A 26534-nucleotide genomic window follows, 5' to 3' on the forward strand; every position below is an offset into this window, starting at 1 on the left:
GGAGATCCCAATGCATGTTCATCTTAAGGAAATAGGCGTAGAGGGGAAGGAAAGTGCGTTGTGGGCAATGTTTCAGCTCACATTATCCCCGCCCTGTGTTGTTTACTGTAATATCCATCCATCCATCCATTTTCTATACCGCTTCTCCTTACTGTAATATTATCCCTCTTAATTAAACTGTGTTTCATAATGCCACTATTTCCAGTGAAAAGCTTTCTTTCATCACCAGCAGCATTGTTAAGAGAAAGACTGGGGGTGGGGTATACTGTAAAAGAGTGTTGCTGGGGCGACATTGGATGGAGTGAATGCTTTGATACGTGTGCATGAGTCCTCCGGAATTGTTATGATGCAGCACCGCTCTTTACAGTTCCATTGCTTACTGCATGTTTTTATGCAAACTGCTGCTACTCGGAATGTGATCCGTGCGTGAGCCTGGAATTTTCCCCCCTGCCAGAGATTGGATCCTAAATTCAGGGTCACAAAAATGATTCTGCAAAAGTTTTTTTTTTTTTCTTTTTTGTCTGACATGATTCTTTTGGAAAGACTGAGGTTGGCGTCCACCAGAAGCACTCTGGGTAGTGCTCTGCCACAATCTGTGGGCCTCAACAGTCAAGGCTGCCACAGCAATTTTCCAGAACGGGGCTCCTCTCATTGTAGTTTGGGGTGATTAGGTGTAACAGGACCCCACAGGCGCAGCTCCTACTGTTGTCCATTCCCCGCAGGGACGTGGGGATGGAAGACACGGGAAGGATGATGGGTACCCTCTAGCATGATCAATTGCAATGTTGACCTTTGGAAAAACTGCCTTCGGCTTGTACCGTATTTATTTGCGTGAAAATGCGAACAGATGGGGTGGTAACAGTATCGCCGCTTGTCAAATGAATTCCATGGGCCGGGCGCAGTAGAATTGTTGGCAAGTGTTTTATCTGTCTATGGGCCATTTTGCGTGAACTCCTGAAAGGTCAAGCACATGTGAAGCTTTTGCCAAACGGCCGACTTAACTTCCTCGGCGCAGATGCCGCGCTTAAGATCTTGTTTTCCTCGAGCGTCGTTAAAACAAAAGAGCACGTTGATCTTTGACGTCTGCAGTCTCGAGCGCTTTTGACACTCGTTGCCAATCTGTTCATTTGGCCTGCGAGAACAAATGGGAGAGTCCCTTTTTGTTTTTTAATTGCCTCACAAGATATGACAAAGAGGACTTCTTGATGGGTGCTTCTCATTCCGTATGAATATTTAACTAGACCGCCTTGTTTTATGCTTCATTTATTTAAAGCCTTTTTGTCTTTGGCAACCACGGGGTGCCAGTCCGTTTGAACTGTACAAATCTCGCAGCCTCAGATGGGAAGCAGATGCTTTTTGCTGATATAAATGCCGCGTCCCCGAGATAAATGCCTACAGCGGGCTGTTGGCGGGCATCACGTTAGCCACATTAGCATACTGTTAAGTCCACAGCATCATGTGACCATTTAACGAGTAGGTTGTTTTTATTTGTGCTGCTTTGTCCATTTGTTTATTTTATTGGTTTATGCGTAGCCTGGAGTTGGAATCCCTCATAGGATGCTCTTATTAAATTTTTCATGATCTACGCAAGGGCTGCACGATTCTGCAAAAAATGTGAATCACAGTTTTCTTGTTTAAAATTGATATTGCAGTTATCTGGAACCGTTTTTTCCCATACGCACGCACACCATGTTCAGTGCCATGATCTTCTGTTTTATCGAACCCACACTGTTTTTATTTATTTATTTATTTATTAGTTATTAGACTCCCAGAAACTTCCTGGAAGGACAGCTGATGGGGGACTTTCTTGATAGAAATGAATAGAAAGACCGAAAATAATCTATCAAGTCAAAAATGCACTATGGCACACTTGCTCACTCCATGGCATATTCATGTGTGTAATAAAGCCAAGTCAAAAGAAAAGTCAAATTCATGGCAATTGCTCCTTCTGCCACATGAGTGGTAGCTAGCAAGCTTCACTGGTGGCGTCGGCAGTCAGCAGTAGGGCCCGACCGATATAGATTTTTTGGGGAATAAAAATGGGATTCCTTATTTATAGGGAACCTGTTTACAGTCTTCTAAATATGCTTTTTAACATTATTAGAGCCCTCTAGACATGAAATAACACCGCTATAGTCACCTTTACGCTCCTATTCCCTGATATAGTAGGCATAATAAGACAAAATAAGACATAATATAGACTCGCATGTTAGCATTAGGAGATTTCCTTGTTCCTTTTTTTAACTTCAGGTTTGTGTACAGTACTTCCTATTGTCTCATCAGTGTAACATGTAATCTTTCTGACACTCAGTAGTCCATGAGGACTAGGCAGCTCCTTATTTGACAGGAGCCAATCATGAGGTATGAAAAAACTGACGACAAACTTATCAACCCTTTGTAAATTACTGGAGGTCATTACTCAATATAACAGCCTGACTCACAGTGTCATCTTACAAGAACAAGAAACTCATCACACAGCATCTTAACACTCAAAAGGTACCTAGGAAATATGCCTTACAAGTACCAATACGAGTTAAAAATAACAAACGGCAGCTATGTTAACATCTATCCATAATGCATTACTGCCAGAAGAGGAGTCCATTGGAGGACAAGCATTGTAGAAAATGGTGGATGCTGCTGCAATGATGCCTCTGTCCACCTGAGGGAGCCAGAAGACCCAGAGCCCAGAGGGAGGCTGATGTAATTGCACTGCCCGCACAGACTCAATGCCATATGAGAAAACATTAAAAGAGTTGTTTTTTTCATTTCAAACTTATATTTATGAGTTTATGTAAATATATGGGATATCTTAATATATTTGTCAGGTACACCTTTTGAGTGTTAAGTTGCTGGGTGATGAATTCAGTGTTAAAGTATTCTTAGTAAGACAACAACGTGAGTCAGACTGTTACGTTGTTATACTGTTATAGATAATGACTCCTGCAATTTCCAATGGGCTGACAAGGTCGTCGTGAGTGCACTGATGGCTCGTGATTGGCTCCTGCCAAAGAAAGAGCTACCATTTCCTCACTGACTCGTGAGCAGCACAAAATAAACAATTAGTAGTAGTTATGGAGTAAAGGAGATGTCATGAGATTAGAATTTAGCCGTTTGTATAAGCCGCTAGGTTCAAAGTTTAAGGGAAAAAAGTGCAACCTTTTATGTAAACAGCTATTCTGTAATGGCTACAATACTATCATTCATTGTAAAGAAAAACGCCACATTACCTTCATTTTATTAGTGAAAAATAAGTATTAACATCCGCCTCAATCGGCCAACTTTTGTCCGATTGAGCGAGTGAGGCCGACATAGCAGCGTGAGTTATGGGGAGCGATTTTTTGTGATGCAGCTTGTTACATAAAATAAAACAAATCGCCATTTAGAAATGAGATGGCATGTTGATGTGAATCCAGACCACCATTTTTTGTGCAGCCCTAACCCACACATCCAAAAAAAAACCCAACCCAAAACTGATGAAGAATCTAGATGGATTTACACCTGTACTTTAAAGGAAACGGTTAATCTCACTAAAGCTTGTCTTTCCGAGCTTGTTTGGGCGTTGCCGTCACCTGAAGGGGCGTGTGCGTGACAGGCTGATTGGCCGTCTCAGATGTAATTACCTGCCGACGCAAGCGAGATTGGAGTCAGAACTGCCCGCCTCAGCCGTGTCTGGCAGCATTGAACCTTTCTGCACCTCACCTCACGCAAGCTGAGTAAATGTCCTTAAACAAACGGGGACGCGTCATTGCCGTGTTTGTTGTCTTTGTGGCGTTCTCAGCAGGTAATGAACGAAGGCATACGAGTCCTTGTGTTTGACAGACTGTCATAGTGTTTTACTTTCCTCGTCCAGGGTTTGATGTTTTTCGGCTTTTATTTGCCTCCAAACTCAGAGATACACAGACTACTTTATTTATGCAAACTTCTGATGGTACAGTAGATAATGATGAAACAGTAGTTTTTATGCGGGGCAGATATTTAGGTCATCTATGTTCCGCATTTTATTTCCGCGCTTGCAGTGTCTCAACTTTGCCCCCCTCCTCTTTTTTGAAGGTAAGACGGCCTAAGGGAAGTGGGGACGCTGCATGTAGCGCTGAGATGTGTGAATAATTGACTAAAGCAGACCTGTTTGCGAGATGGCCGCGGGACAACAACGCTGCACGCTAATAAGCTTTTGGGCCATTTCATTGCTGGAAATCAAAGCGGGTACCAACTTGCGTCTCGCTGGAGTCACGTTGGTTTGCTCAGCTGTGAGCACCATGCTCCATTTCTCGAATGAAAGCCTTTGTATACATATGCATTCATTTCCACCTCATCTTTTGTGCAAAAATAACCTGACATCTTGCGCACAGTTGCCGGCTCATTGTCATTTTGGGGGCTTTGATGGGAGGCCTTTTGTGCCCATTTGGATCCAATTCAAAGAGTCCCTTGCCGCTCTCCTCCGGGTCTCTACCTGCCTGCCTACATGCCTCCATCGCCGCGCACGTCAGCGCTTTTAAAGCCAGCACATTTCACTCAGACCCCCATGGATACCACTTATTCTATGGGAAAGAAAGAAGCTGCCATTCATGCTGCACCCACACAGCTTTAATCACTTTGTAAAGACCACAGCGTGTGGCGGAGGGGAGCTTCTCATTCAGTCTGTACAGCTTCTACCTTACCCAAATTGCACATATTAAACCTTTCCACTGTGTGTGTTCTTGTCACCATCTTACCTTGTGGTCTTTTGCCGCTTTTCCATCTCCATCGTTGCCTTGTAATTACTGCTTCTAAAGGGACTGAGTGGGCAGGAGAAGAATGCCTCTAAGTACTTCTTTGTACTGACTTTTTCGCGGTTTGCAAAAATGGCAGCTTGCTTGGGTGACTTGAAATTAAATTGGTCAACGAGCACCATCCATCCAGCCATCCATTTTCTTCCGCTTATCCGGGTCCGGGTTGCGGTGGCAGCACTTCTCAGTCCCCGGCCACCTCTTCCAGTTCCACCAGGAGACGTAATCCCTCCAGCGTGTCCTAGGTTTGCCTCAGGGCCTGCTCCCGGCTAGGCTTGCCCGGGACCCCAGATTCCTGACCCACCTCAACTGGCTCCTCTCCATGTGGTGGAGCTCTGAGCTCCTCCCGGATGACGAAGTTCCTCACCCTACATCTTATGAGTCCAGCCACTCTATGGAGGAAACTCATTTTGGCCGCTTGTATCTGCGATCTCGTTCTTTCTGCCACAACCCAAAGCTCATGACCACAGGTGAGGGTGGGATCATAGATCGACCGGTGAATTGAGAACTTTGCCTTCCGGCTCAGCTCCTGAGAATTTTTTTATTTTTTGCAAGACGTGAGTGGATCAATGAGTGAAAAGGATGTAATACACAAGACACACCTACGTGTGGCGCTGTGAGCGGACACGCAGACGGAACCACGTGACACACTATACTGTAGAACAGGGGTCTCAAACTCGCGGCCCGCCGGGCATTTGCGGCCCAACAAATCGTATCTTGCAGCCCGCGACTGGACATCAAAGAGTAGTGTAACTGCAGCCCGCAACATCCGGGCAAACTTAGTGTTACTTACATACTTACAGGGGCAAGTAAACACCAACACTGAACTAACAGTGGTGTTATCACATGACCCGGGGAGGGGTGGCCCTTTAGCGTTATTGTGAGCCATGTATAGTATCGTATCGTGAGGTACCCTGAGATTCCCAGCCCTACTCCCAATACTTGATGCGGCTCAGCCTCATCCAGACTCTACCTCCAGTGGCCCCCAGTGAAATTGAGTTTGATCTTAATCTAAGGAGAAAAAGTCATGATTTTATGAGAAAAAGGTTTTAATATTAGAAAAATAAACATTTTAGTAGCATAAAGTTGAAATTTTAAAGAATTTAAAAACTATTTTTTATGTCGTAATATGAGAAACAAAATGATGAATAAAATTTTAATTTTTGTAAAATTATGTTGGCGAAAACGTTATAATGTGACAGGCATAAAAACTGTTATGGGAATGAAGACGCGAACAAAACAATGAAGAATGTTGTAGTTTTGGGGAAATTAGCTTGGGGAAAAAAGTGATCATAATATGGGAATAAAGCCAAAATCTCATGGGAAGAAAGTCATAATTACAAGAAGACAGTTTACAAGAAGAAAGTTTTAAATATTTCGAAAATTTTAAAGAAACAACAGAAATGGACAAAAAGTTGCAATTTTACTAGAATAATCGTGTAATATGATGAGGAAAAATAATGTCGTTTTAGTAGCATAGAGCTCAAATATTCTAAAGAAACCATAGGAAGGTTGTTTTTTTTAAGATTAAATATTTGGAAAATATAAATTAAAAAAACAGCAAAAATGTTGAAAGAGCAAAAAGTGAAGTTGATATTAATAGGCTTTTTCACCTACTGTATATGACAAAGCTGACCTGCAGTACATTGGTGTGAAAAAGTGTTTGCCCCCTTCCTGATTTTTTTTTGCATGTTTGTCATACTTAAATGTTTCAGACCATCAAACAAATTTCAATATTGGTCAATGACAACACAACTGAACACAAAATGCAGTTTTTAAATGAGACATTTTATTATTAATGGAGAAAAAAAATCTGAACCTACATGGCTCTGTGTGAAAAAGTGATTGCTACCCTCCACCAGAAGGAAACCAGAAATTGAGATCTATCAGTGTGGAAAAGGTTATAAAGCCATTTCTAAAGCTTTGAGACTCCAGCCAACCACAGTGAGATCCATTATCCACAAATGGCCAAAACATGGAACAGTGGTGAACCTTCCCAGGAGTGGCCGGCCAACCAAAATGACCCCAAGAGCACAGTGACGACTCATCCAAGAGGTCACAAAAGACCCCACAACAACATCCAAAGAACTGCCGGCCTCACTTGCCTCAGTTAAGACTCAGTTCATGACTCCACCATAAGAAAGACACTTGACAAAAACAGACACTGTAGACACTGGGCTGAAATGGCCTGCATGGCAGAGTTCCAAAACCAAAACCACTGCTGAATAAAACGAACATTAAGGCTCGTCTCCATTTTGCCAGAAAACATCTTGATGATCCCCAAGACCTTTGGGAAAATACTCTGTGGTCTGGCGAGACGAAAGTTTAACTTTTTGGAAGGTGTGTGTCGCATTACATCTGGCGTAAAAGTAACGCCACATTTCAGAAAAAGAACATCATAGCAACAGTAAAATATGGTGGTGGTAGTGTGATGGTCTGGGGCTTTTTTGCTGCTTCAGGACCTGGAAGACTTGCTGTGATAAATGGAAGCATGAATTCTGCTGAAGGAGAATGTCCGGCCATCTGTTGGTGACCTGAAGATGAAACCAACTTGGGTTCTGCAGCAGGACAATGATCCAGAACACACCAGCAAGTCCACCAGCAAGTCCACATTAAAGTACAACAAACAGAACTAGAAACAAAACAAAGCAAAGCAGGAAAGTATAAAAAGTTAAACAGTTTCTTAGCATATTTCATATTTTATTTCCATATTTCCCATATGTCCCTCACTGTAAAAAGGTTTAAACACCCCATGATGGCGTAGTGAGGATGGAGAAGCATAAAGCGGGCTTTACACAGAGAGGAAGCATCGCCATGCTTTTGCCTCTCAAAAGTCATTTGTGTCCTAGACGTGGGACGGATGGCTGACAGCTCATTTCTCCAAGCCATCAAGAAGCGAACCGGTCGCCTCCCCCCTGGTGGCCATGGTGACAGGGCACAGAGAATATGGAAGAGGAGGAGGTCGCGCTGCGTCTGTCAGCATGTTCACACGTGGGCTCCATAAAACATGAAACTCATGGATAAATGATTTGCTCCTTCAGCTTTTTGGGCTGCTCCCTCGTGTCTGCAGACGCTCTCCAGAAAAAGGGGATCCACGGGTGGAATTTCTTACTTCAGCCACAATTTTTCTAGGCAGGAATGGAAGAGTTGGGAAAATGTTTCTCGTCGTAAGCACATTCTTTCTTTACGTGTTTGTTTCTAGAAGGAGGTGTCCATGAGACCTTATTTAGCATTTGCTCCCTTTCCAATCTCCTTACAGCGAGGCACAGCTGCGTACTCAAAGTCTAAACACTCACATTCCCTTAGAAGTAGCCTTTTCTCAGCTGCTTTTCAAGTACAATGTTGATGATTCTGTTCAAACACGGGTGTCCTAACAAAAAGATGTAACTTTGCCACGTTGATATTTTTGGAAATATAATATATCACTGTAAATCACTGTTGATGTAGTCCACTGCTGATGGAGATGTCATACAACTTCATGTCAAAAAATCCCAACTACCCATTTAATATCAATTTAACTCTTTGCTCTTTTTTCCACACATTTTTTTTATTTTCCAAAAAATTTAATCTTTCTTTTTAAATAATCTTCTTAAATTTTATGACTTCATTCTGATAAAATTATAAGAACTTTTTCCCTTATCTCATTTGACCAAAATTACAGCTGTATTTTTTTTATCATGTTACAACTTTTTTAAAAATCATATTTTTCTTTTAATATTTTAACTCAATGGTACTACAAGTATTTTTCCTCATAATATTACAGTATTACAATATTGTTGTAAAATGACAACTTTTTCTCGACACATTACAACTTTTTTTTTTCTCATAACACTTTGACTTTATTCTTTAAAAAAAAGACTACTGATTTTTCCCTTTCGCTGGTGTTTTTATGTATATTTTACAACACTTTCAACTTTGTTGTCATACACTTTCTTTTCATAATTTTATTATTATTTTAATATTATTCACATAATATTTCAACTTTGTAACATAACTTTTTCTGCAACTTAATTTTCCAAAAATTACAACTTTATTTGGTGTGTTTATTTCTCATAACATATGGCTTTCAAAAAAAGAATGTCTTTTTTGTTTAATATTTCAGCTACAGTTGTGTTCAAAATTCTTCATCCCCCATTGCCAGAAAGGGTTTTAGGAAATAAAAAAATAAATAAAATAAAATGATGTTTATAATAAAATCTTACAAGGACGCGTAAATTAGCTAAATGCAACTAAAACGACAACAGTATTTTTCTAATACACTAAGAAATGACCCTTTTGTGGTTTCCACACTTACGAAATTATTCAACCCTTTAAAGATTGCAACTAATAAGAACAGAGATTTCAATCAGGTGTTTTGAAAAGACCTGAGGAACTGTGACAGTTCTTGTCAGAGGGAGGTTTCGACCCAGACTATAAGGTGCATACTACGAGATGAAGGTGCACCCCCTTGCTGACTCCAAAGCACAAGAAGAGTCGCCTCCAGTATGCCAAAAAACATGTGGACAAACCACAAAGGTTTTGGGATACTGTTCTCTGGAGCGACGAGACAAAGTTGCAACTCTTTGGGCCTATGGATCAACGATGTGTCTGGAGGACGAAGAATGAGGCCCATAAAGGAAGGAACACCTTGCCTACTGTGAAGCATGGCGGGGGGTTCAGTCACGCTCTGGGGCTGTTTTGCTTCTTCAGGTACAGGGAATCTCCAGTGTGTGTAAGTTACATGAATTCAATTAACTACCAGGAGATCTTGGGTGTAAATGTCATGCAGTTTGTGACAAAACTGAAGCTTGGGAATGTTGACCTTCCAACAGGACAATGATCCCAAGCATACCTCCAAATGCAGACAAAGGGCTGGAAGATTCTGGAGTGGCCATCACGATCGCCTGCCTTAAATCCAATAAAAAATCTCTGGTTGGACTTGAAGAAGGCAGTGAAGAAGAAGAATGCCGACGAACTGGAGGCCTTTGCCCATGAGGAATGAGCTAAGATTCCTGTAGATCGCTGTAAGAAACTTGTGTCAAGCCATTTGTCACGTCTGAAAGACTTTATTGCCAAAGAGTGTTGTACTAAGTACTAAGGACATATGTGACTAAGGAGTTGAATAAATTTGTCAAAGTGGTAATGACAGAAAGGACATTTGTTAGTATAATACAAAAAATACTGTTGTGATTTAAGTTGCATTTGTCTAATGTACAAGTCCTTTTTTGATCTGATTATAAACAAGACCAAAAATAAATGTCCTCCTTTGATCTGCTAAACACTTTACTGCAGTGGGGGGTGAACGGTTTTGAACACAACTGTGTATGCTATCAAAAGGACGTTATTTTTCCTCATAATATTGTGGTATTCTTGTAAAATTCCAACTTTTTATTGACAGATTCCAACTTTCTTTTTCCTCTTAGTATTTCTCTGTTGTTGGTGTGTGTGTGTGTTTATATATTTTCAGATTGTGCCCTGGGCCAATTAAAAAAAAAAAAAAAAAAAAGGCCCCCGGGCTGCACTTTGGATACTTTTACCACCTCGACCACCTTGTCCACCAAATATCACCCTTCCTGGGCTTCTTTGTGTAGGGTTACATATGTCCCAGCATGATAATGCACGGCCCCATGTTGCAAGGACCTGCACACAATCCCTGGAGGTTGAAACGATTCTTGCACGGCTGCCAGCGTACTCACCGGACCTCACAGCAGATACCGCACCCAGACCGTAGAGAGGCTTTCACTCTGCACGTCATTTACACCTGCAGTTATTTGGGAATACTCCCTGGCCGTGTAAGTTTGTTTCTATGAAACATGCAAGCTAATTAAAGTATCTACTCACAGATACTCCACGCTTCCCCACTATGCATCCAAATGCTCTCATTTAGCCAGAACGCCAGGCCCAGACTCGGGATGGTGCCGGCCAGGACTTTGGAATTTGCTTTGTTGGCACCGTGGACGTGTTTGGACTGGAGTGGGAAAGTGAGTATGTCAGCGGCAACAATGTGGAGCTCTGCCGCAAATAACGCCAAACCACGTTCCTCAAATCCAGATGAATCGTCGAAATCACGAGACATTCCATTGGAGGGTTCAGCTGAGACCCAAACAGCCTTTCAGGGCGCTGTGTGTGTGTTTTCACTGAACATCATCACAGTTTTGATTTAAGACCCATCATCGGCGTAATCGTTGCGGCATGAAATAAAGCTGCTCTCGCTTCACCACGGTAAACTTTTCAACATGAACTCTGCTCTGCCTTGTTTTACATCAGGGGCGTCCAAAGTGTGGCCCGGGGGTTATTTGCAGCCTGCAGCTGCTTTTTTTTATTGGCCCATGGCACATTCTAAAAAAATATATTTTAACCAAAAAAATAGCAGCAGCCATTGAAAAACAGTGGTGAACCTCCCCAGGAGTGGCCAGCTAACCAAAATGACCCCAAGAGCATAGCGACGACTCATGCTAGAGGTTGCAAAAGACCCCACAACAACAGCCAAACTGCAGGCCTCACTTGCCTCAGTTAAGGTCAGTGTTCATGACTCCATAAGAAAGACACTCAGCAAAAATGGCCTGCATGGCAGAGTTCCAAGACCAAAACCACTGCTGAACAAAGAGAACATTAAGGCTCGTCTCCATTTTGCCAGAAAACACCTTGATGATCCCCAAGACCTTTGGGAAAATACTCTGTGGTTTGCGAGATGAAAGTTTAACTTTTTGGAAGGTGTGTGTCCCATTACATCTGGCATAAAAGAAACGCTGCATTTCAACAGTAAAATATGGTGGTGGTAGTGTGATGGTCTGGGGCTGTTTTGCTGCTTCAGGACCTGGAAGACTTGCTGTGATAAATGGAAGCATGAATTCTGCTGAAGGAGAATGTCCGTCCATCTGTTGGTGACCTCAAGCTGAAACCAACTTGGTTTCTGCAGCAGGACAATGATCCAAAACACACCAGCAAGTCCACCTCTGAATGGCTGAAGAAAAACAAAATGAAGATTTTGGAGTGGCCTAGTCAAAGTCCTGACCTGAATCCTATTGAGATGCTGTGGCATGACCTTAAAAAGGCGCTTCATGCTGGAAAAGCCTCCAATGTGGCTGAATGACAACAATTCTGCAAAGATGAGTGGGCCAAAATTCCTCCACAGCGCTGGAAGAGACTCATTGCAAGTTATCAAAAACGCTTGATTGCAGTTGTTGCTGCTAAGGGGGGCCCTAACCAGTTATTAGGTTTCGGGGGCAATCACTTTTTCACATAGGGACATGTAGTTTTGGATTTTTTCTCCATTAATAATCAAAATGCTAATGTAAAAACTGCATTTTGTGTTCAGCTGTGTTGTCATTGACTAATATTTAAATTTTGTTTATGATCTGAAACATTTACACAAACTGATAAACGTGGGAAAAAAAAACAGAAATCAGGAAGGGGGCAAACACTTTTTCACACCACTGTAGCCTAGATCAAACTGAGATGCACTTTTTTCCTGAAATATATTTAACTTAACATATTACAAAATATCAAAGTGGCAAAGTTGCATCCTTTCATTTTTCACCACGTGGCCCTGGCTGGAAAAAGCAAAGTCATAATTCCGATGAACTTGTCGTGCGTGGATGCAAACGGAGTCCAATGTGGGGGGTCGGTGCAGCAGAAGCGAGAAGAATAATGCTAGTAGACAGTGGCCACTTGGAATTAATTGCCAAGCAGCTGGATATAGTCCTTAGCGTAGTACGAAAATAGAGCCTAATTTATTTTAAGGCTCAGTGCTGAAACTTTCCTTTATGTGATTGTCTGGATGTAAAACAGTTGCTGTCACAGCTCCCCTTGATCTAAGAAGTAAGAATAGTCTTCTACTTTTAGCCACCCTTTCTTCCTTTCTTCTTCCTGAACACGGAAAAGGCCCTATTGGTTGAAGTCCTGCTTCCCGCCCGCACTTCCACAGGCTAAGCGACGGATTAAGGGGCAGGGCGGAGGTAACGCGGCTGGGCTGGCATTAATTGGCTGATTAACACCAGGCCAGTTAAGCGCTTCACTGTCCCATACTCGAACCATTCATCAAGACGCCTGCCAGCTGAAGCGCCGCCAACATCTCTCGGCATGAAAGGGATGCCATCCTCTCTGGGCCAATCGGAATGTTGCCGTCTCCTGCGGCGCGGTTCGGGGGTCAGAGAAGCTGTCTTGGTCCATAGCAACTGGAGTCTAGGTGTCTAATTTAGCCAGGGCAAGGAGGGCTTTATTGGTTTGATATGATAGACAGTTCCCAAAATAGCCGCCTATACTGTATCTGTGCATTAAATGTATGAAATATGGATTAGAAAAGCAGTTGATAAATTCATCGCATTTGTTTAGTGGTTATTCAAGTTTTTCATGTTTGGTTTTCAAGGACCGTGTTGATCTGTTAAATCAGGGGTGTCCAAACGTTGTTTTCCAGTGTAGTGAAAAATGAAAGGATTCAACTTTGATATTTTGTTAAGCAACGTATGCTAAGAAGTTATGTATAGTTCAAGAAAAAAGTGAATCACAGCTTTGTCATATAGCCCGAAAAAGCATTTTATTTATATCAACTTCACTCTTTCTCCCATTTATGCTGTTCTTTTACATTTTCCAAATATTTGTTTTTAAATAATCTTCAGAAATTGTATGACTTTATTCCAATAATATGCCAATTTCCAAAAATTACAGTGTTGTTTGCTTTTATCACATTCCAACTAAAAAAAACATTTTTTCTTTATCCTCATAAATCCTTTTTCCTCATAAATTTATAAGTTTATTCTTGACTTTTTTTCTCATTAGAATACAGCATTTTTCTTTTAACATTTTGACTTTATTCTCATAAAGTGACAGCTGTTTTTCCCATTTCTGCTGTTGTTTTTTTGGTGTATTTTCCAACTATTTCAACTTTGTTCTTGTAAATTTTCTTCTCAGAATAGTAACTTTATTTCCATAAAATTTTGACTTTATTTTCATAACATTAGAACTTTTTCCACAACTTAATTTTCCTAAAATTACAACTTAGTTTGTTTGTAATAATATTGTGACGTTAAAGAAATAACATCTTTTTATAGTATTTATGTATAATATTTATTTATATATATTTCAACTTTATGTTACTAAAAAGATGTTATTAATAATAACACAATAATACAATATTCTCATAACATTTGTCAAACTTTTTCTTGATCGATTATGTTTTTCTCTTAATATTTAGACTTTATTATTAAAAAAAATGTCAGTTTTTGGTGGGGTTTTTTTGTCTCGTGAGTCAATAAAAAAAAAAAACTGTTGACGGGCCTTCCGGGCTGCACTTTGGACACCCCTGTGTTAAATAAAACGTATGACCACCTCATCCACCAGATATCACTCCCGTGGATTTCTTTGTATAAGGTTCGATATGTTGCAGCATCGTAATGCACGGCCCCACGTTGCATGAACCTTCACACAATCCGTGGAGGCTGAAAACATCCCAATTGTTTCAGACTTCCTGAACCTCAGCCCCCCAGTACTGTTAAACTGCATAGTTTGGAGTGACCTTTTATTGTAGCCAACCTAAGGCACACCAAAAAAAGTGCAGCTGGATAGATACTTTATTAATCTCCAAGAGAAATTCACATTTTCAGCAGCTATGCAAAAATATCATAATAAAAATGCAAAAATGCGAACAGTTAGCATGCTAGCACCGAGCAAGATAGCACTCTGTACCAAAAGTGCCAAGGCAGTTCTATAGTGTCTCTACATCAGGGGTGCTCACACTTTTTCAGCCTGCAAGCTACTTTTAAAATGACCAAGATCTGCCTGCTAGTATAAATATAGAAAATACATATTTACTGTCTTTATAAATGAGTATTTATGTGCATTGTACATGTATATTGGCCTTCATGCACTTTTTTAGCATGCAAGTTTTAAGTCAACATGATCTATGTCTTGCTATAAAACATATCACCAATATATAAAATCTAACAGGTAAACTTTTAAACTACTACAATAATGCTAATGATTAATATTTCACAGTTTCAAAGCTTACAGGTAATCAAAGTAGTTTATATCACGACGTACCAAAAGTTCCAAAGCAGTTCTATAGTGTACCTACATCATGCCATATCAATACCTACATGTGAAAATGAACTAACATGCTAACAGTTAGCATGCTAGCATCAAAAGTGCCAAGGCTGTCCTGTAATGTCCCTACAGCATGCCATCATCTGTGATGTCTGGACATGTGTAAATTAGCTAAAAATACTCACGAGACATTCGTTCACCATTGCCACGGGGGAGCAAGAGCAAATCAGGAGGGGAGCTTAATGTCAGCTGACTGATGTAATATGACATTTTGTGACAAGTGATGTTTATGGATCGACCCAAACTACCTTTGCGATCTACTTGTAGCTTGTGATCGATGTGATGGGCACCCCTGCCCTACGTCATGCCATGTTTGTATTTGCATTTAGACATGAATAAATTAGCTGAAATGCTAACATACCAACAGTAGCACGTTAGCACCTAGTAAGATAGCACAAAGTGCAGAAAGGTCCAAGGCATTCTATAGTGTCTCTACATCACGCCATGTGTGTGTTTGCATTTAGACATCAGTAAATTTGCTAAAATGCTAACATGCTAATAGCATGCTAGCATTAAAAAGCTACTTGTAGCTCGTGATTGATATGATGGGCACCCCTGCCCTACGTCATGCCATGTGTGTATTTGCATTTAGACGTGAATAAATTAGCTGAAATGCTAACATACCAACAGTAGCACGTTAGCACCTAGTAAGAAAGCACAAAGTGCACAAAGGTCCAAGGCATTCTATAGTGTTTCTACATCATGCCATGTGTGTGTTTGCATTTAGACATCAGTAAATTTGCTCAAATGCTAACATGCTAAAAGTATGATAGCATTAAAAAGTGCCAAGACTGTCCAATAATGTCCCTACATCACGCCATGTCTGTGTTTGTGTGTAGACAAGAGTAAATTAACTAAAATGCAAAAAAATTAACTGTTAGCATACTAACACCTAGCAAGATAGCATGATGTACCAAAAGTTCCAAGGCAGTTCTACAGTGTACCTACATTGTGCCACATCTACCTGTATACTTACATGTGGGAATTAGCTAACAGTTAGCATCCTAGCATCAAACGTGCCAAGGCTGTCCTATAGTGTCCCTATATTGTGCCAGGCACTTATTTGTATGAGAGAGATGAGGAAATTAGCCAACATGCTAACAGTTAGCATACTAGAACCTAGCAAGATATCACTAAGTACGGAAAGTGCCAAGGCTGTCCTATAATGTCCTTAAATCATGCCATGCCATGTCTGTTTTGTACTTGAATTATTTTCTAATAATTTCACAGATATACAGTATATATTTTTGAAAGAGACTTGATGGACAGCCTGAATGCCATGCAATCATTTCTCAATGAACTTTATTGCAAATGGTGAACGTAGACTGTCACATGTCATTTCACTCATCAACTCGGCCTTCGAATTATTAATTGTTCTTCTCTTCCGTGTCCTTCTCTCATTGATGTTAGTGAGTCTTCATGAAAGCAGGGGCGTGTTAGTGGTGTTGGAACAGCAGGCCCCTTTCCAAAGCGCCTTGCTGGGGCGAGTGTCTGTTTACGGCATTGGGCCGCCAGAACTATGAAAGCAACTTGTGCTGAGAGCTTCATCTTATGCAGATCTCTGGCTGCTTGCTTGTCAAGTGGCTGATCAGAGGCGCTTCACAGTCATGCCTTTTGAGAGGTGGCGTGGACCGGGCTACACAGGTGACGACACGGTCTCATTGTCCTGTTTAGACCCGAACACATGGGCTTCCTTCACACGAGTGGAGAGAGACATGGTGTTTGGACCAGCGGATGTTTCTGTGAGCCAAAGCCTTCCAGCTGCTCTCTCACACACACAACAAACAAATTCAGGTCTTCATACCCAGCATGTTACAGTATACCTGCTCTCTGCACTCACCTTCACTGCCTTAACTCACAATTCCTGCAACTCATAGTTGATCGAGTTGCAACTTTTCACACGCACAGTATGCCCAGTATATGTTTCACATGTTGGTGTCTTGCTCCATACCACAGGTGGCCAAAGGTTGTTCCAGTGAGGGCCACATAGTGAATAATGCAACGTTGATATTTTGGAAAGCAACACATTTAGATATGCTAAGACGTTATGTGTATTTCAAGAAAAAAGTGCATCTCAGCTTTGTTATGTAGGTGAAAAAACTTCAGTTCAGTCTTTGCCCCCCCCCCCCCCCCCTTTTTTTTTTCCTGTTTAAAAAAAAAATAATTTTCCAAATATTTCAACTTTCCACTTAAATAATCTTAAGAAATGTTGTTGTCGTAATATGCTGACTTTATTCCAATTGTTTCCTAACCTAATTTTCTAAAAAGTAATACTTTGTTTTGTTTTCTTTGTATCTCATATTACGAATTTAAAAAGTAACATATTCTTTCTTTAATATTTCACCTGTATTTTCACCTATGTTAATAAAATGACTTTTTTTCCCCCCTCATAAAATTACAAGTTTATTTTCATACCACTAAAAAATTAAACAAAACTTTTTTCTCTCATATTTTGACTTTAATTGTTTTTTAATTTTCTAATAATTACATATTTCTTCTTGTAAATGTTCTTGTTGTAATTATGACTTTATTCCTATAATATTTTGACTTTTTTCTTGTAACATAACTTTTTCCGCAGCCCAACTTTGTCACATACAGCGGTGTGAAAGTGTTTGCCCCCTTGTTTGCAATCACTTCTTCACACAGGGCCATGTAGGTTTGGATTTTTAACCCCTAATAATAGTGTTTTCAGTTGTGTTGTCATTGACTAATACTTAAATTTGTTTGATGATCTGAAACATTGTGTGACAAACACAACAAGTGTGACAAACATGCAAAAACCAAGAAATTAGGAAGGGGGCAAACACTTTTTCCACATGTCTGTAGGTGAAAAAACTTCAGTCTTTGCTCTTTTTCCACATTTTTCCTGTTTTTTTCATTTTTAAATTTTCCAAATATTTTAACTTTTTTTTTTAATTTTTAAAAATGTAATCTTCATACATTTTTCTAATATTATGACTTTATTCCCGTAATAGTTTGACTTTATTCCCATGACATAATTTTCTCCCCAATCTAATTCTCCAAAAATTACTACTTTTTTTTGTTTAGTTTGTATCTCATGACATTACGACGTTACGTTACGTTACGTTACGTTACGTTACGATGATGTATTTTCACCTCTATGTTAATAAAATGACTTTTTTTTCCCTCATAATACTACAAGTTTATTCTCATACAACTAAAAAATAAAACAGAACTTTTTCTTGCAGGAGTACAACTTTTTTTATTTGAAATATTTTGACTCCATTCTTGTTTCATCTCTGCTGTTGTTTTTTTTTTTTTTAAATTCCAGCTATTTCAACTTTCTTTTTGTAAATTTTCTGTGAGTGTTTTTCCTCGGAATTCTGACTTTACCACGATAATTGGACTTTTTTCTTGTAACATAACTTTTTCTGTAAGCTAACGTTCTGAAAACAGAGTTTCAACTTTATTCGTTTTTTTTGTTAAACTTGACATAAATATGAAATTATTCTGGTAAAATGACGACTCTTTCTTGTCAGATTACAAGTTTTTTTTCTCTCTTTATTCTTGTAAAGTGATCTTTCCATTTTTGCTGGGGTTTTTTTGTTAAATGGCAATTTTAAACTGTGCCACGGGCTGCAGTTTGGACACCCCTCTTCTACACGATGTTTTCTTGACTTTTTATGCCGCTGCTAAACCTCGTAAACTGTTGGGATTTCCATGAGACCTTGTACATTTCTCCCGTCACAACTTCAGGAAGTCCATGTATGGCAATTGCCGGGTGTCTAGCGGTAACTCAGTAGCGTTTGACACATTTTCTTGAAAATGGCCGATATAAAGTGCATTTTCGGATGCAGGAGTTTTGTATCTAAAATGGAGTAAGGCAGCATTGGGAAGATGTTTGGACCTACCTCACAGTCACCTCCCCCGGTGAGCTTTTTGATGAACAAAATAGCGTTTGATGGACGGATTCTCCAATATTCATCCATATAACCGTATATGTATATAAAAAACAATATCCGATTCATGTGATCCACGTAACAACCTTGTGGGGGCGTGTTTATGCAGCTCTGAGCCAATTGCAACAAAGTAGGTGAGGTCTGGCGGAGCAGGCTAATGAATTGCGCATTTGGCATGTACACAACTTGATCTATGCCGTATTTTATGAAAAGAAACATACTATAGTGGCCCACTGGGATCCAATAACGTTTTAAAAGCTTGCACAGGACCCTTTAAGTTTCCCGGTTATTGATTCAGACTTCCTGTGCTGATTATCTTCAAAGCCGACCAGTCGGAATAGGAAAAGTTGTGTCTGTTATCAATGGATAACCGTTGGATTACGTTGCATCTTGAATAGCTGAAAGGACACGATGCCCCATCTTCCCTTTTAACTCGGCCGTCGCCTGTTTTCTGTCCTCGTCTGGCAGGTAATTATCCCTGCACTGGTGCTGCTATGTCGTGCTCCCGCATGCACGTGATGCAGCGGGCAGAATCCACATGAGCTTTTTGCTGAGCGCACATGTTTAGCTATTGGCTATCCTTTGGTGTGTTCATGTAGGATGTAGGTTGGTGCTGACTGTAGTTTGCAGGTGACAAAAATGCAAGTAGGGATGCACCCGTCGACATTTTTCCACTTTCCGATCCATCCCGATACCTGAATATGGATATCTGCCAACACCCACTCAACTCCGATACCAGAAGTCTGTTTGCTTTAATATGCAGCTTTGCTGAAAGAATATCAGTGTAGCTGTGGGCCGACTGATTCTATTTGACTACATTTGCAGGTATCCTTCCAACGACGTCCGCTGATACGCTTTTCTAGCTGCATCCGCCAGTACTCTTTTGGCTATGTTTGCTGATGTGCTTTGGCTACGTTTGTCGGTATTCTTCTAGCTACATCCTCTGATGCTCTTTTGGCTACGTTTGCTGATATTCCTCTAACTACACAGGCTGAAACACTTTTGACTATGTTTGCTGATATTCTCCTAGCTACTTCCACTGATATTCATTTCTAGCTACATCTGCTGATACTCTTTTGGCTACATTTGCTGACATCCTTTGGGTATGTTTGCCAGTATCCTCCTAGCTACTTCCGCCGATACTCTTTTGGATAGGTTTGCTGATATTGTTTTAGCTACATCTGCTGATATTCTTTTCTAAATATGTCCGCTGATACCTTTTTTGGCTATTTGGCATTTACTGATATCCTTATAGCTACGTCCGCCAATACTCTTTTGGCTACCTTTTCCGATATCCTTGTAGCTATGTCTACCGATACTCTCTTGGCTATGTTTTCGGATTGTCTTCTAGCCATGTCCACCAATACTCTTTTGGCTAAATTTGCTGATTCCCTTTAACTACATTTGCTCCATCCGCTGATAGACTTTTCTAGCCACATTTGCCAATACTCTTTTGGCTATGTTTGCTGATATTTTTCAAGCTACGTCCACTGATGGGCTTTTCTAGCTACGTCCCCAATACTCTTTTGGCTATTGTTTGTTGATATTTTTCAAACTATGATTGCTGACAACGTTAAAGCACAGACGTGGCTCAAGGATCGGCAATCTCCACAAGCGATACCGATACTGGATGGGATCGGCCCCATCCCCAAGTGTAAGCCTTGGCTGAGGCCGTATTTAAATCCAAGGATTCAAACACTGCTACCATCGGCCTGTCCTGTACACTTGCACGCACCCCAAACCCAAAATGGAGCAGATATTCTTTAACGCGGTCGTTGTAACACATGGCGTGTCGGGCGGAAACAATGAAAATGGGCTGGGGCGGGTTGCTGATTTAAACCAGATGAGATTGACTGACTTTAAAGGCAAAACGGGAACAAGGACAAGAAAAGTGGGTAAATACAGGAGGTGGTGGGTGGGCTTTGCTATTATTAATGTTCATATTCATTGAACACCGGAGATTTTGCATCCTGTTCTTTGCTGCTTTGATTCTTCCTCACACAGGTGGCATCAATGGCATCAGAGCACACACACACACACACACACACACATCATATTATTGCTGCATGCTTTTTATGTGAGTGCTGCTTTTTGTCAAGTTGGCTTCAGCAGCGCTCTGCTCCCACAAAGTGCACTTGTCTTCCATGCAGCCCCTGACCTCCTGACGCATTTCCTGACCCAGGAAATAGAATTAACACCTCGGCCCGGACCCTGAGGTCCCACAGCCGCGTACGCAGCTGTGCAATAGTCGTAGCCCCGGAAACATGGAACACGGAAACACGTTTTTTGGGACGTTTTTTTGGTGCAAAAGAACATTAAAAGGAAGCATATGCCGGCGGCGTTGTGGGCACGGGATGTATTTTAGTGCCCTCGCTATTTCCGCAGGAACTGTGGTGGTTCTTTCTCCAAATCCAAGCATCTTCAAATAGTCGCTCGCATTGGAAGGTGCACTCCCCGCAGCGTAGGAAATGAATGAAATAAGTAGGAAGTCATTTGTTTGTTGGGTTTTTTACATGCCGACGACGGATCTTGATTTTCCACACTTGCTTGATCTGTTTTCTTCATTAGGAGCAAGCGCGCACACACACACACACACACACACACACACACACACACACACACACAATAGCCAGTTCCTGTATTTAAGCCGCCCATGTGTTTGTATTTTAGTCACACATTGCCAATCTCATGGGAGCACTTTGAAGCATTCTCCTCCAGAGCGGACCATAAAACAGGAGTATTAGTAGTTTTTCCACATAGTTGTATCCCGCTACAACCCCCCACCCCTCACCGACACACCCCCCTCTCCATCACCTCCCACCCAACAGCTCCCCGCCTCCACCTACCACCTTGAGGCCACCTGAGTGCAGCCTGATGCCATCCCGTCATTGCACTTCACTGCAACTGCACTCACGGGACACTACATTAGGCACACCTGCACCACTCAAGATCCAACCCCAGCATGAGAAACAGGTTGCAATGTCTTGCTTACTAATCCACCATCTCAACGCTCTGCCCCAATCTTCCTGATGGGCGTCGTCCCATGCCCTCCATTGTTCAGGTCAGCAGCAGGAGGACACGCGTCACTTGAATGTCAATAAATGTTGCTTTAGGAGGCAAAGTAAGGCATCAAGATAAATGGCTGCCGTGTGAGGGGGAGTGTTGCCGTTGTCACCAGGCCTCCCTCCTTAACAAGTGTGACTTTCTTACTGTAACACACTTTCTTTTTGTCTCTGTCCCTCCACAGTACTTTGAGGTGCCTTTTGACTCGAACATGAACCGAACCAAGAACCGCCCGCTCGTCAGAGGGCAGATCAGGTACAGTGCAGTCCTTCTTTCGGTCTGTCCCACGTAGCGAGAGACCACTGCTATGTAGCACGTGGCAGGTCCAAACAAACACTAGAACCTTTAGGACCCATTTTAGTCAGACATCCCATAGGAAATGATACGATTACAAAGAAGCAGTCCCAGTGTCAAACTGTTTAACTCACGGGTGTCCAAAGGTTTTTCCAGGGAGGGCCACTTACGGAAAAATGAAAGGATGCATCTTTACCACTTTGATATTTTCTAAAGCAACACGTATAGCTATGCTAACTAGTTATAATATATTTCATCTCAGCTTTGTCATACAGGTGAAAAAACATATTAATATCAACTTCACTCTTTGCTCTTTTTTCCCCCATTTTTTCTTTTTCCAAATATTTAAACTTTCTTCTTAAATAAGCTTCATAAATGTTCTTTTCCCTGCCCCAAATGGAGGAGTTTATGTACCTCGGGGTCTTGTTCACGAGTGAGGGAAGGATGGAATGGGAGATGGACAGGCGGATCGGTGCGGCATCTGCAGTGATGCGGACTCTGCATCAGTCCGTTGTGGTGAAGAGGGAGCTTAGCCCAAAGGCAAAACTCTCAATTTAGCGGTCCATCTACGTTCCCACCATCACTTATGGTCATGACCTTTGGCTAGTGACAAGTAGGGTGGCTGGGCCCTCCCTTAGAGATAAGGTGAGAAGCACTGTCATCCTGGAGAAACTCGGAGTAGAAGCGCTGCTCCTCCGCATTGAGAGGAGCCAGATGAGGTGGCTCGGCCATCTGGTCAGGATGCCTCCCGGACGCCTCCCTGTGGAGTTGTTCACGTCGGACCGGTAGGAGGCCTCGGGGAAGACCCAGGACACGTTGGAGAGACTATGTCTCTCAACTGGCCTGCTACTGCTTCAGCCAGGACGAAGTGTCCAGGAAATGAAAGTGTGGGCTTCCCTTCTTAGGCTGCTGCCCTCATGACCTGACCTAAGCGGTAGAAGATGGATGGAAATGTTCTTCTCCTAATATCTTTTTTCTTTAATATTTTAACTCTATGCTACTAAAATGACATTATTTTTCTTTACATGTTTATTCTCGCAAAATGGCAAATTTTTTCTTGTTAGAATATGACTTTCTTTCTCTTCGTACTTTAACTTTATTCTCGTAAAATTACAGCTGCTTTTTTCCATTTTTGCTGTTTTTTTTTTAATTTTCCAATTACTTCAACTTTCAGCATAAATAATCTTGATCAATTTTCTTCCATCCATCCATCCGTCTTTTACCGCTTATCCAAGGTTGGGGGAAAGGCTTCTTGAGACGTCATCTGTACTTCTGTAAAGAAGGTGTTGGACGTTTCACTCCTCATAATGCATCAAGTTAACAATAACTACCCAAAGAGAGGAGAAATATGATCTAAGGGGAAAACTAAACTTGAAACACTTATAAGCAAGAACAACACTAAAAAGCCACAGCATTTCAGTATGTGGAATTAAATTATGGAACGGATTAAGCAAGGAACTCAAACAAAGCACCAAGATGAGCGAATTCGAGAAACAATACAAGCAGTTGTTGCTTGCTAAATACAAGGCAGAAGAGTCTTGACCTTGTTTATTATCCTTCTCTCTATTTTTATTGTATTCATTATTATACTGATTATTATATTTATCATTCTGTTATGTTTGTTTCTATTTATTGTTATTTATTTATTATACCAATTTTTTTTTAATGATTACATCATCATATTGTTACATTACCTTGTAATTATTCTATGTATTAAAAATCGCATATGGAGTACAGGAAGTGAGTAATATGTACTGTACAAGATGTGGAACGGATGGGGGGGTAGGATTAAATAAGCTTTGCTTCTTCTTACTCCTTTTGGACATGTGCAATTGTGAATGGAATCATGTGATGTATTCCATTGGAACTCGTATGCATGTTCAAATCAAACCAAACCAAACCAGTTTTGACAAAGGGTTGTATCTTGAAAATGGTTAGAGATAAAGGCATACTGTCAATTAGAAAAATGATCAGTATGACCCAAAATTTGTGATTGGAGTAAATTTACTCATGTATGTACATATTAAAACGTCACCAGGCTCAGAATTTTTCAGATCCCTGTCTCCACAATACCGGCTCATCAAAATGTCCACTTGTGTCATGTAAACACAATCATCATCATGGTCATTTACAGCGGGATCTTGAACACCACTGCTGCCTCAGCGGCTATTATTACATACACTGCTATTATTACATAGATAGATATGAAGTATCTTTCTATGTATTACGCCTGTGAATATTGTCATTCATCCAGCTCATTGTATTCTCATATATCGATCTATTAGCAGTGTATTTTTTGCAGAGGAATCTCCCACGGATAGTTCAGAGTATGCCGCTATTTCCGCATTTTGTTTACATTTCCGCTACCCCCCTCACTATTAGTGATGTTTTGACAACCCACCACGTCCTCTCCTGCCACCCCGAACACGGTTTAGCGAAGCATCGGCTCAAGTATGCTGCATGTGGACTGTCATGGCGAGCGGACGTGCTGCCGCACGCACAAGGGGCTTGAAAGTCTATGAACTTACAAACTTTGCATAAAAACGCCACAAATGTTGCTCAGATTGAAGTTACGGATGTCCGCCATCGCCTGGTGTGAACTATTAACTACACGTGGCACCATATTTGAAGAAATAGCTCGTTAAATTCAGCAGTTTTGCAACTTTGGTGCTCGTTGCGAGATGCAGTAGGACCATTTTCGCCATTTATCCATATAACTTCACAAAAAACAGAAAAATCTAGAAAATATGAAAAACTGGTCCAAAAAATGTAGAATTATTATTTTGGTGTGTATCACAATATGGGGGGAACTATGGCGCTTGGCGGAGGTCTACTATGATATTTACATATCTGCTATATTTATATATGCGCTATGATATTTACATATCTGCTATATTTATATATCTGCTATGATATTTTTCAAATGTATAACAATAACAGCCGGGGGCCACAAATTGCCCCCATTCTGCACTTTGGACACCCCTGCTTGAAGTGTTTTTGTACTGGTGCTGTTGTGTGTTCCTAATGAATTGTCCAGTGAGTGTTTATGTACGGGTTCAGGAATCGTCTGTTGTCGTGTTGTTTAAAAACAAAAGCAAGTGTTGCATGGAGCCGGAGAGCAGCTGCCATCCTCCGTGCCGTGACGCCAGCTTGCTTTGGCGTTCGCCGCCCGACGTCACCCGACGCCTCAGGCCTTGTGACGTGGCTACACCCCGCTCCTTAAACCCCAGCCTGGTGGGCCCCCGCCCCGGCCCACATGAAAACACACATAATCACATTAATGCATCAGCGCCCCCACCAAAATAAAAGCTTCTCTTTTGGCTCTGTCATTAATGGAGCGTTTACTGTTGAATTTAAAGCAGACCTTCCTCCCATCACTGCTTTCAATAAATGAGGAGGAGGAGGAGGAGGAAGTCTTCTTCCTGCTAAAAGCCTTTTCCTCTTCTTCTCTTTTAGGTTTGATCTTTGGTGTGTGCTCCTCATGTTTCCGTTGTACTTTTATCCCTAAAGTCTTATCAGATAATCTTCTTCTCAGCCTCCTGTTTGGAGACGCTCTGCTGGCTCTGTGTGTGCGTGCGTGATTTTTGTTGTAGCTAAACATGATGTAGCAGTGTCTACTGTGCCGACTCTTACCGTGTCCCGTTTCTTTTCCTCTCGCCAGCCCACTCCACGCCGTGACCTTCGCCCTGGCGTGCGGCGTACCCGGAGTGGCCCTGCTGACCTGGGCGGTGAACCCGCTGACGGGCTTCCTGGGCGCCCTCAACATCGCCCTGTACACGTGCTGCTACACGCCGCTCAAGAGGCTCACCATCGCCAACACGTGGGTGGGCGCTGTGGTGGGCGCCATACCGCCCGTCATGGGCTGGACGGCTGCCACGGGCTGCCTGGATGCAGGTAGGAGACACCTCTTTCTCCCAAAGGTGCGCATTTTTAGTCGTTGATGGGTGTGACGACGAATTGGAACAGTTGAGGCACGCTACCGGCTGCAACCACCAGAGGCGCTGTTGCAATAAACCTCACCCAAATTAACTCATTCAGTACCATAGTGTTTATACTTTTTTATAAAACCGAACGCCGGATCCCAAAGATGTATTCATATGTCTTTTATGTTTTTTTGCACGAGAGGCAAAAAGAGGTGATGACGCGACTGCACACTAAAAGATCACACTTTTAGAGCAGGTTTAAGCCATAAAAACGGCCACAAGGTGGCAGAAGTGCATTTGATAAGAGCTCGGCATGGATCTTTTGCATGTAAAAACAAACTGGACAACAAGAAGGAAGTGGAGGACCGTGGAGGAGTGTAGCGTGCAGAAGGTTAGGCTTTAAGCATAGTGAAATTTTAATGCAGTTCAGTTCCCATGGTGTTATATTTGTAAATAAATAGTTATTTTAATGTAAAACAACCCTTTTT

General features: G+C 41.5%; 1 protein-coding gene across 2 annotated transcripts in view; it reads left to right on the forward strand.

Moving 5' to 3' along the window:
- Positions 1-26534, forward strand: part of LOC129168193 (protoheme IX farnesyltransferase, mitochondrial) — a 44360-nt gene that overhangs the window by 14594 nt on the left and 3232 nt on the right. Inside the window, exons 5-6 of one of the 2 annotated variants that reach the window (XM_054753182.1) lie at positions 22014-22084; positions 25785-26017. In XM_054753182.1, coding sequence (XP_054609157.1) covers positions 22014-22084; positions 25785-26017 — 304 coding nt within the window. The remainder of the gene's footprint in view (positions 1-22013; positions 22085-25784; positions 26018-26534) is intronic. The other variant, XM_054753183.1, reaches the window with a different exon arrangement.

This window comes from Dunckerocampus dactyliophorus, chromosome 15 (assembly GCF_027744805.1).
Source record: "Dunckerocampus dactyliophorus isolate RoL2022-P2 chromosome 15, RoL_Ddac_1.1, whole genome shotgun sequence".
NCBI classification, from domain to species: Eukaryota; Metazoa; Chordata; class Actinopteri; order Syngnathiformes; family Syngnathidae; genus Dunckerocampus; species Dunckerocampus dactyliophorus.